This window comes from Hypanus sabinus, assembly GCF_030144855.1.
Source record: "Hypanus sabinus isolate sHypSab1 chromosome X2 unlocalized genomic scaffold, sHypSab1.hap1 SUPER_X2_unloc_1, whole genome shotgun sequence".
NCBI lineage: Eukaryota > Metazoa > Chordata > Chondrichthyes > Myliobatiformes > Dasyatidae > Hypanus > Hypanus sabinus.
In genome coordinates, this window is record NW_026778979.1 from 362,084 (window position 1) to 373,513 (window position 11,430).

The window sequence follows — 11,430 nt, forward strand, 5'->3', positions numbered from 1 at the left end:
TCTCGCTTCTTTAAATTCTTTCTCCCGCTATGAACACTTCAATGGCTGTTAGCGATCTGTGTCGAGCAGAAAGTGCTGGGACAGTCCATGCTCAGGGTAGATTTGTACCCATCCCTCCGCTCCTCAATATATTCCCCATTGTTCATTACAGAGCGTGACTGAGCTCGCGGAGAAGGGAAACCGAGCGGGCGCTTCCAAACTCCTCCTGGATCTGGTGATGGAGAAGGGCACCGGAGCCCGGAGGGTGATGTGGGAATCCTTTGTGAAACTACACCATCATTTACCGAAGCTGAGCAGAATATTGAATGAAATACGGGAACGTGGTACGGTGAACAATACAATTTGTGTTCCAGATGTAAATGCTAATGAATTTACAGTATTACAAAGAACAGACTTCATGCAGGTTAATCTATTTGGACAGGTGACGGCCAGTTCGCCTACATGGACACTGAGCGGGGTTTATCTGAAGTGCCCGCGCGTCTGAAAGGTAAGCGATGGAACGGAGATCTCAAAGTCTTTCTTTTACTCTGAGAGTCTGAATACCAGTTTTTAGTGATATGATTAGAGACTGTCTAAACATGGCAGACATTTTTTGTTGCTGTAGCTGGAGGACATGTAACCATCTGTAATTTTCAGAACACCTTGTACCGTCCGGGTCTTCGGCTGTGCACCTGGAGACATCTATGAAATTCAACCCCATACACCTGCCTTCTCACCATATCTATTGATGCCCTGACCAATCAAGACCTTCTGCCATAAATATACCCACAAACACGGCCTCCACTGCAGTCTGTGGCACAGCATTCCAGGATTTACTATTCATTGGCAACAATACCTGTCGTAATGGTTGCCTCTCAATTTTGATGTTGTGCCTTTCAGTTCTGGAGACGCTCACCACAGAAAACATCTTGTACATATCCACGCTATCTGGCTTTTTCAACATTCAGTAGGTTTCAAAGAGATTCCCAACCTCACCCCACCTCCCCGCATTCCGCAAAATTCCAGTGATTACAGGCCCAAATTTGCCAAGACGCTCCTCACATGTTAATCCCCCTCCCCCATTCCCAGAATCATCATCGTGAATCTTCTCTGGACTCTCTCTAATGACAACACATCCAGTTTGAGACATGGGTTCCAACATTGTTGACAATACTCCAGGTGCGGCCTGACTACAGTCGTATAAAGGCTCAGCATTATCCCCTTGTTTTTATATTCAATTCCCTTTGAAATAAATGCCAACATTGCATTTTCCTACTTTGCTACAGACTCAACCTGTAAATGAACCTTCTGTGAATCTTGCTGGAGGACTCCTAAGTCCCTCTGCACCTCTGGTGTTTGGCCCTTCCTCCCATTCAGATAATGGTCCGCACTATTGTTCATTTAACCAAAATGCATTTTCATACATTTCCCAACACTCTATATAATCTGCTACTTTTTTCCCATTCTTCCAATTTGTCTTCTTTCTGGTACAATTGCATTGCTTCCTCAGCACTACCTATCCCTCCACCTATCTTTTTATCATCTGCAAACTTTGCCACAAAGGCATCAATTCCATTATCTAAATCATTAATCCATCAATGTGAAAACCTGCGGTCCCAATACTGACCCTGAAGAACACCACTGGTCACAGGCAACAAACCAGAAAAGGCCCCTTTTATTCCCACTCGCAGTCTCCTGTCTGTCAGCCATTCCACTATCCATGCCAGTATCTTTCCTCTAACACAATAGGACTTTATCCTGTTCAGCAGTCTCATATGTGGCACCTTATCAAATGCCTTCTAAACTCCAAGTAAATGGCACCCACTGGCTCCCTTTGTTCACCATTCCTGTAATTTCCTCGAAGAACAGATTTACCAGGCATGATTTCCCTTTACAGATACCATACTGACTTTGACTTATTTTGTCATTAGTCTCTTGGTACCTCGAAAGCTCAAACTTAATAAGGGATTCCAACATGTTCTCAACCATCGAGGTTTGGTTAACTGACCTATACTTTCCCATCTTTTTCCTTCCACTCTTGTTAAAGAGTGGAGTGATATTTGCAATCCTCCAGTCCTCCGGGACCATGTCAGAATTAAGTGAATTTTGAAAGACCATTACCAATGCATCGGTTATCTCTCCAGAAACCTCTCTCAGGTCTCTGGGACGTAATCCATCATGTCCTGGTGACTTATCCAACTTAAGACCCTTTCGTGTGCCGAGTACTTTTCCTTTTGTAATAGCAATGACACTCAATGCTACTGCCTGCTAGTTAAGGACCACTACACACTGCTAACGTCTTCCACAGTGAAGACATATGCAAAGTACCCATTACGTTATCTGAAATTTCTTTGTCCCCAATTACTATCTCACCAACATCATTTTCCAGTGGTTCAATATGAACTCTCAACTCACTTTTACTCTTTATATTACTGAGAAAATGTTTATTACCCTGCTTTATATTATTGGCTTGCTTGCCCTCATATATCACCTTTTCCCTTCCTATAGCTTGTTTAGTTGCCTTGTGTTAGATTTTACAACGTTTTATTTCATCCAAATTCCACTCACTTTTGAAACCTTATATATGCCCTTTCCTTGGCTTTTATGCAGTCCTTCACTTACTTTGTCAATCACCGTTTCCTACCCCTGCCGCTTAAGAACGTCTTCGTCTGTGGACCGTATCTATGCTGCGCCTTGTGAACTATTCCCAGAATCTTCAGCCATCTATGTTTTGCCGTTATTCCAGCTAGTATCCTTTCTAATCCACCTGGCAGAGCTTCTCTCTCATGTCTCTGTAATTCGCTTTGTACCATTGCGCTACTGATATATGTAAGCTATGCTTCTCACTCTCAGATTGCTGTTTGAATTCCATCATTTTGTGATCACTGCCTCCTAAGGTTCCTTTGCATTAAGCTACCTATTAACGTCTTGGCTTTTACACAACACCCAATCTAAGATAGCCTTTTCCTGAGTAGTCGCAAGCACGAGATACTCTGCAAAGCTATCACGTTGGTATTCAATAAATTCCCTCTCTTGCGAGCCAACACTTTAAATATGCTTGATTTTCCTATTCCCCTTGCATATTGATGTCCTCCATTACAATAGTGTCATTACCATTTTTACATGCCTCTTCCAGCTCCTTTTTCAATGTCAACCTTTCCTCTTGGCTACTATTGTGAGGCCTAACATAATTCTCATCATGTTTATTTTCACCTTTGCAATTTCGCATCTTCACCCACAAAGATTAAACAAGGATTGAACCCCATATCACGTCTTTCTAAAGATGTAATTCCATCACGAGCCACACTACCGCCTAAGTTGCCCTGCCTGTCCTTCGATACAATGTATGTCCTGTGATCCTGAGGTCCCAACTATGGCCACGACTCAGTGACGCCCACAGAATCAAAGCGACCAATATATAATTGCACCAAGTGTTCGTCCACCTTGGTCCGAATGCTAGGCGCATTAACTACAACGCCTTCAGTTCTGCATCTGCGCCCTTATGAATTTTACCTGTGTGGTGCATTTCAACACTTCTATCTGTCTGCATTTCAACCCAATCATCAGCTTCTCCTTCCTTACATTCATGTTACATCTATCATCTACCTTTAAGCTTGTTGGCGCATCCTCAGCTCTGTCACCCTGGTTCCCACACCGCTGCCATGTTGAAACACTCTCAACAGCTCCAGTAAATCTGTCCGCAGTAATATTGGTCCCCCTCGTAATCGTTCAACCTATCCATTTTGGACAGGACACGACTGTCCCAGAGGTTGTCCTAATTATCCAAAAGCCTGAATCCCTGCTCCCCGCTGGAATTCTTCAGCCGGGCATTTATCTGCCACCTCATTCTATTCCCCCGTTCACTATCGTGCGAAACAGACAACAATCCCGAGATTACTATGAGTTCCAGATTCTCAGCTTCCTTCAAGACCACCTCCTGTTTTTCCCTCCAGTGTCATTGATCCCAATATGTGCCATGACTTCTGGCTGCGCTCCCTCTCTTTTCAGCATGTTGTGGACGTGCCCAGAAACATTTCGGACCCTGGCACCGGGGAGACAAAATACCATCTGTGTCCCTTTTAATGTCCACAGAACCGCCTATCTGTCCCTCAGACTATAGAGTTCCCTATTACTGCTGCCATACTTTTCAGTTCCTATTGTTCTGTGCAACATCAGGGAATTGCCTGAATTCATGTACAAGTTCCCTGTAGCAGAGGAGACTGTAGAGGTGTGGTAGGCGTGTATTGCCTGAGTTCATGAACCAGCTCCTCGGAGAATACGAGACTGTAGAGTAGAGCGGGGTGTGTTATATCGCGACTGGTTCAGCCTGGAAAATGAAACAAAAATAATCTTCCTTTTCTGTGGGTCAGTACTACAGATTAAACTTAAATGATTGTCAAAAGCATCGGATCCTTTATGAAACATAGAAACACAGAAAACCTGCAGAACAATACAGGCCTATTGTCCCACAGATATGTGTCAGATGTGTCCCCACCTGAGAAAGTACCAAGGGTTACCCATAGCCCTCTAGTTCTCTGAGCTCTATGTACCTGTCCAGGTTCTCTTAACAGACCCTATCATATCCACCTCCACCACCATCGCCGATAGCCTATTCCACGCAATCACCACTTTCCGTGTAAAAGGTTGACCCTGACATCTCCTCTGTACCTACTTCCAAGCACCGTAAAATTAGCCATTCACATGCTAGCCATTTCAGCCCTGGGAAAAAAGCCTCTGACTCTCTACGTGATTAATGCCTCTCATCACCTTATACACCTCTATCGGATCATCTCTCATCCTCTGTCACTCCAAGCAGAAAAGACCGTGTTCACACAACCTATTCTCATAAGGCATGCTCCCCAGTCCAGTCAACATCCTCGTAAATCTTCCCTGCACCCTTTCATGTGTTCAACATCCTTCCTGTCCTGACGCGACCAGAATTGAGCAAATCATTGCAAATGAAGTCTGACCATGTTCCTGTATATCTGCAGCATTACCTCTCGGCTCCTAAACTCAGTTCCACGGTGTTCGAAAGTCAATGCACCGCATGTTTCTTAAACACAGAGTTAACCTGCGCAGCCGCTTTGAGTGTCTTAAGAAATTAGACGCCACATTGCCAATAGTCTTTCCATTAATGCTATAATCTGCCACCATATTTGACCTACCAAAATGAACCTCTTCGCACTTATCTGGATTGACCTCCAACTGCCACTTCTCAGCCCAGTTTTGCATCCTATCAATGTCCTGCTGTACACTCTGACATCACTCCACACCATTGACAACACCTCCAGCCTTTGTGTCATCAGGAAATTTACTAATACATAAAGTACGGTGTGTTACACCATTACTGGCTAGGCTGCAAAATGAAAACTCTGTGGCTCAGTACTGACAACTTAAACCGAAAGGACTATCAGCAACATCAGATCAGTTATGAGAAAAAATGAACTAAATTGCCCATTGCCCCCCTCCACTGTTACCCTCTGCAGTGTTGCTCAGTTCAACAGAAGCTGAGCAGTGAAACCACCCGCTCCACACAACACTCTCCTCTCCAGAATCACGTGTGCACCTGGTGCTCGCTGGAACACCGGGGAATCAGGAAACTACAAACGGAGGGGCGAGTGGAGGCTTTAACAGCGAATCTGAATCAGATCAGAAACGTTTCTGTGCCATCAGTCATTTTCAGACACTCTGTCTCTGAGCTCCAAACAATGTCTTCAATATGTTTTCTTTTTGAGGAAATACGCGATTGTTCCATGTTCATCAGATCAGGCATTGACAACCTATTTCCTCAGATGTTCGACAGAAACACATGGAGACTCTGCGGGAATAAACTGAAAAACTAAGAGTGAACACGATCCTGATGAGAGAGAAGGTGAAGGTTTTCCAGCTGGTCGATCGATACGCTGAGCTCACGGTCATTTCTACTGTTCGAGATCGGACACTGGTGGAACATGAGCTGCTGGCAAGAGGCAGAGACCACGAGGAGTGGAGACAGAAACATCTCTGCAAAGACTTGGAGAAACTCCACATTGCTAATCTGTTTCAGAATCGTTACTCACATAGTTTTCGGGAAGAAATGAAAAGAACCTCAGGATGTTCGGCAGCAGTGGCCGGAGTCCCGGGGATCGGGAAAACAACAATGGTACAAAAGATTGTTTATGACTGGTCCACAGGGAAAATATACGAGCAATTCCATTTTGTATTCGTTTTCAAATTCCGAGATTTCAACTCCATTAACTGCAGAATAAATCTGAGGGAATTGATTCTGGATCAATATCCTTACTTTGGGAATGTTCTGAGAGAGGTGTGGAAGAACCCAGAGGGCTTATTGTTTATTTTTGATGGTTTAGATGAATTCAAACACAGAATCGATTTTGCTGACAGTCGGAGAGACACAGAACCCAAGCACCAGTGCCCAGATCCCGAGTGGTGGTGTGAAGTGTCGGACATTGTGTACAGTTTAATCCAACACAAGCTGCTCCCAGGGTGCTCAGTGCTGGTGACCACCCGCCCTACTGCGTTACATTTATTGGAAAAGTCAGAGATCAGCATCTGGGCTGAAATCCTGGGATTTGTTGGTGAGGAACGGAAGGAATATTTCATCAGATATTTTGATGATCAGACGGTGGCAGAAGCTGTTTTCAAATACGTGAAGGAGAACGAGATCCTATACACCATGAGCTACAACCCCTCCTACTGCTGGATCCTCGCTCTGGCACTGGGCCCCTTTTTCTCACAAAGAGTCAGTGACCCGCAGCGAGTTCCCAAGAACATCACCCAACTCTATTCCTACTATATCTACAATATCCTGAAAAACCACGGCCGTGAAATTGAGAACCCCCGTGAAGTGTTACTCAGGGTTGGTCAGATGGCCTTCAGAGGAGTGTCCGAGAAGAAGATTGTGTTTACGGGTGAAGATTTGATCAACTACAATCTGCAGCCTTCCCAGTTCCTGTCCGGGTTCCTGATGGAGCTTTTGGAGAGAGAAAATTCTGCCCGGAGCGTGGTGTACACATTCCCACACCTCACCATCCAAGAGTTTGTAGCTGCAGTCGCACAATTCCTGACTCTACATCCCGGCGATATACTGAAATTCCTCACTGAAGCCCACAACACGACAGATGGGCGATTTCAGGTATTTCTCCGATTTGTTGCTGGTCTCTCCTCCCCAATGACAGCTCGGGGCCTGGAGGAGTTTCTGGGTCCATTTCTTCATCAAACAACCTGCCGGGTGATTGACTGGGTGAAAGAGGAAGTTAAACGCCAGATTGGAAACGCAAGGAGTGAAGCTGGTAAAAGGAGCCTCCTGAACACATTGCACTACCTGTTTGAGTCTCAGAATCGTGGACTGGCTCAGGCTACACTGGGATCTGTGGAAAATCTTTCATTCAGTGAAATGTCACTGACCCCGATTGACTGCGCGGTCCTGGCCCATGTCATCGGATTCTGTGATACAATAATAAACCTCGATCTGGCTGGCAGCCACATTCAGTGTGAAGGAATCCAGCGGCTGGGACCCGGGCTGCACAAGTGCCAGGATTTGAGGTAACTTGATTTATCGCTCACTCTGAACTGTGAAACTTCCATTGTGATTTTGGTAAAGTTGTAGTAAATCCGATTGTGAAGAATTGTGTAAAATCACCAGGGGATCGGTCTGTATTTCCCCAAGGATGAGAGCTTTCTGTGTTTCGTTGTTAAGGGCTGTGTAGACTTTAGATTAGTAAAGAATGGCCATTTGATTAATGGTAGTAAATCACAGGAATGGCCGTGACTGCAGCAGGTTGGTCAGAGTTTCACACACCCTTCCCGGTGAAGGACAAGAGATCGTCAGCGGACTGTCCCTATGGGAAAGAAATAATTATCATTATGAAATTGTCCTCCACCGCCCTTCCCCGCGTGTGACTATCACCATCAGTCCACCTATGTGACTGTGCTCACTACCGGATACCCAGACCCCATGGGTGCATCTGCTCTCCCGCATGTGGGGCTCAGTTCAGATCCACCCCTCCCGTGCAATCCCTCGTCTTGTCGGAATGTCCTTTCCCATCAGTATCCTCCTATGGGATCTCTCTTTCCCATCCCCCTTCCTCTTGTGTGATCTCTTCTCCTTCCTCCCGTGGGACCACTCCTCTTTCCTCTTCTGGGATCTCTCTTCTTTCCTCATGTGGGATCTCTCCTCTTTCCTCTGTGGGACCTCTCCTCCAGCCTCCCCCGTGATCTCTCTTCCTCAATCACCATCCTCTTGCAGGTTCTCTCTTCCTATCCCTTTTCCTCAGGTGGGTTTGCTTCCACCATCTCACATCGAAACTTTCCCTTTAACAAATCTTCCTCACTGTGGGACTTTCCCCCATCCTTCAACCCACCCCCTTCCGATTCTCCCACGTCTGGAACACGTTTCTAACTATTGGTGAATGACACAGAATATGTGGAGTTTACATGGTCACGCTGACAGACAAACTTACTGACATTCGGTGAATACCCTGGAGCTGGGCAGTGAGGAACATGGGCAGTGATGGGAACTCCGACCGGTGATTTACTGATGGGTTTAATTTTTCCTGAAATATCTGAGTGCGAGAAATTCCCTCAGACACACGGGTTGAATCACTTTGTACATCAATTTGTCTGTTTGTTTAGACTTGGGCGTAATGAACTGGGAGATTCTGGGATGCGGCACTAAAGAACCCGGAGTGTAAAATAGAGAAACTGCGGTAAGTACGGGACTGTGGGAGATTGTGCTTACAGTCACTGGGTGTCTGACACTGAACACTAACGAGATATGTAATTGTGTTACTGATAAACACTGGCTATTTGTGCCGTCTCCTGTTTCGCTGTGTCCTTTACTCCGCTCTCTCTCATCTCCAGGCTGAGCCATGTCGGTGTCACAGATTCCGGTGCCAAGGAACTCACTTCCGCACTCAATACAAACCGATCACTTACGGAGCTGCTCCTGAGTGAAAATGACCTGGGAGATTCAGGAGTGAAACTGGTGTCTGCAGCTCTGAGGAATCCGGAGTGTAAAATACAGAAATTGGGGTAAGTACCAGACTGTGGGAGATTGTGTTTACAGTCACTGGGTGTCTGACACTGAACATTAATGTGATCAGTTGTGTTACTGATAAACGCTCGAGATTTGTACTGTCTCCTGTCTCTCTGTGTCTTTCACCTTCACTGTCTCTCATCTCCAGGCTGGAGAAAGTTGGTCTCACAGATTCTGGTGCCGAAGATCTCGCCTCCGCTCTCAGTACAAACCCATCAATGTCGGAGCTGTACCTTGGTGATAATAAGCTGAGAGATACCGGAGTTAAACTGATGTCAGTGGGTTTGAGGAACCCGGAGTGTAATTTACAGAAACTGCGGTAAGTACCAGACTGGGGTATCGAATTTACAGTCACTGGGTGTCTGACACTGAACAATAATGTGATCAGTAATTGTGTATCTAATAAACTCTGGGGATCTGCAGCGTCTCCTTTCTCTCTGTGTCAGTCATCCTCTCTCTCTCATCTCCAGGCTGGAGAGAGTCGGTCTCACACAATCTGGTGCCAAGGATCTAGCCTCCGCTCTCAGTACAAACCCATCACTGACGGAGTTGCAACTGAGTGATAATGAACTGGGTGATTCAGGAGTGAAACTGGTGTCTGCGGCTCTGAGGAACCCGGGGTGTAAAATACAGAAACTGGTGTAAGTACCAGACTGTGGGAGACTGTGTTTGCAGTCACTGTGTCTGACACTGAGAACTAATGTGATCAGTAATTGTGTTACTGATAAACACCGAGGACTTGTCCCGTCTCCTGTCTCTCTGTGTCTTTCACCCTCGTTATCTCTCATCTCCAGGCTGGACAATGTCGGTCTCACAGATTCTGGTATCGAGGATCTCGGCTGCGCTCTCAGTACAAATTTATCACTGACGGAGCTGGATCTAGGATGGAACTCTCTCACAGATCGATCTGTCCCCGGTCTCCGCCGCCTCATACTGACTCTCCCCAGTCTGGTATGGATCCGGTGAGTGTCTGTGTTAATGTTCGATGCGATAAAATAACAGCGGATCCGCGGGTTTTCTGGTTTCCCGGTCTCCTGTAACTGATACTGATGTGTAATCTGTTTATTTCATCTTTATTCATCCATCTGTTTCAGGCTGGGTGGGAATCAGTTCAGTGAGACCGGGAGGAAGGAACTGAGATCTCTGCAGGAACCCAGACCCGGACTAAGAGTGTGGACCGCGTGAATCTATGAATACGTGAACATCCACGTCCACGTGATGAGGACACTTTGGCCGATTCCCCCCTCCCATTTAACTTCCCCTCCCCTTTAACTCCCGCCCTTAAATTGCCGCGCACCAGATTTAATTCCCAAAGGTTTTGAAGGAACCTGCTTCAGTCTCGTGCTCCGCGAAAAGAGAAGCGATCCCGCAGCCGCAGTGACGTAATTCCGCCTCCTGTCCAGCAGAGGCGCTGTTTCCGCCGGTTATCCGCTTTCGAGACTCCCCACGTGAGATGGAGAATTACGCGAGGATGGCGGGTTTCATTCTGGGACGCCATTGATGACATTAAGAAAACCCTCGACTTTATCTTTGAAGTGGTGAGCACCCTGAAGTCTGATGTCGTGCAAATCAATGGGCCTTGTACGGACCACGAAAAGGTAATTCAGACTTTGGAGCTGAGGCCGAGCATTATCGGAGAAGGTGGAATCTGAAATTCTCGACATTCCAGAGCAAACAGATGAAAATGTTAAAAATAAAGTAGCTCAAAAATGCGAAGCAGTAGCTCCGGAGTCCAACGAGGAGATTTGACGACGCGTGGAAGCTGCCCATCGTCTCGGTCGGATAAGAGGGAATAAGAATTCAAGGATAAGAATGGAGGAATTCCAGGGGCGGGTGGAATATATTTGAAGCAGGGTTTAAGGGTCGGCCCAACAAAAGATGCCTCGGTTGACCATTTTTCGATTTTCAAACTGAACCACCAGCAATCTGGAATGGACACTATCCAGAAAAAAAAGAGTACTTGCTCTTGCAGAGGCTGTGGTTCGCCGAGGACCTGACTGCAGCTGATAAGTTTGCCCGACAGAAGCTGTGGCCGCTGGTGGAGGCGACTAGAAAAGATGAGAAGCGTGCTTTGTTTGCTGGTACTCGAGCTTTCATTGATGGAAAAGAGATCCGAGCAGAACTGTAACGTGTTGGTGTGGCAACTGGTCTACTATCACTGCTAATATTCGAATCTGGTCTTTGTTTATGTCGGACTGGGATAGTTTTTTCTTACTTTTATTATTAGAAATGAAGAATTTTTTTCTGTATATATATAGTCTGTCATGAGACTGTTTTTCTTTAATGCCAGGGGACTTAGTCACACTGTTAACCGTAAGGCTTTATTCTTGTTCTTCAAGCAGCATAAACATGTAGATTTCTTCTTCTTAATCCAAGAGTCACACTCTGTGACTGAAGACGTTAAACTATGGAAA

General features: G+C 45.9%; 1 protein-coding gene across 1 annotated transcript; it reads left to right on the top strand.

Moving 5' to 3' along the window:
• Window positions 1-441: 441 nt before the first annotated feature.
• LOC132385705 (NACHT, LRR and PYD domains-containing protein 12-like) lies at window positions 442-11,144 on the top strand. The gene is given in 11 exon segments (XM_059957916.1): window positions 442-487; window positions 5,772-7,524; window positions 8,614-8,642; window positions 8,645-8,687; window positions 8,842-9,012; window positions 9,165-9,335; window positions 9,487-9,657; window positions 9,811-9,978; window positions 10,111-10,197; window positions 10,341-10,614; window positions 10,989-11,144. Coding segments are annotated over 11 exon segments (3,069 nt in total).
• The last annotated feature ends 286 nt before the right edge of the window (window positions 11,145-11,430 follow it).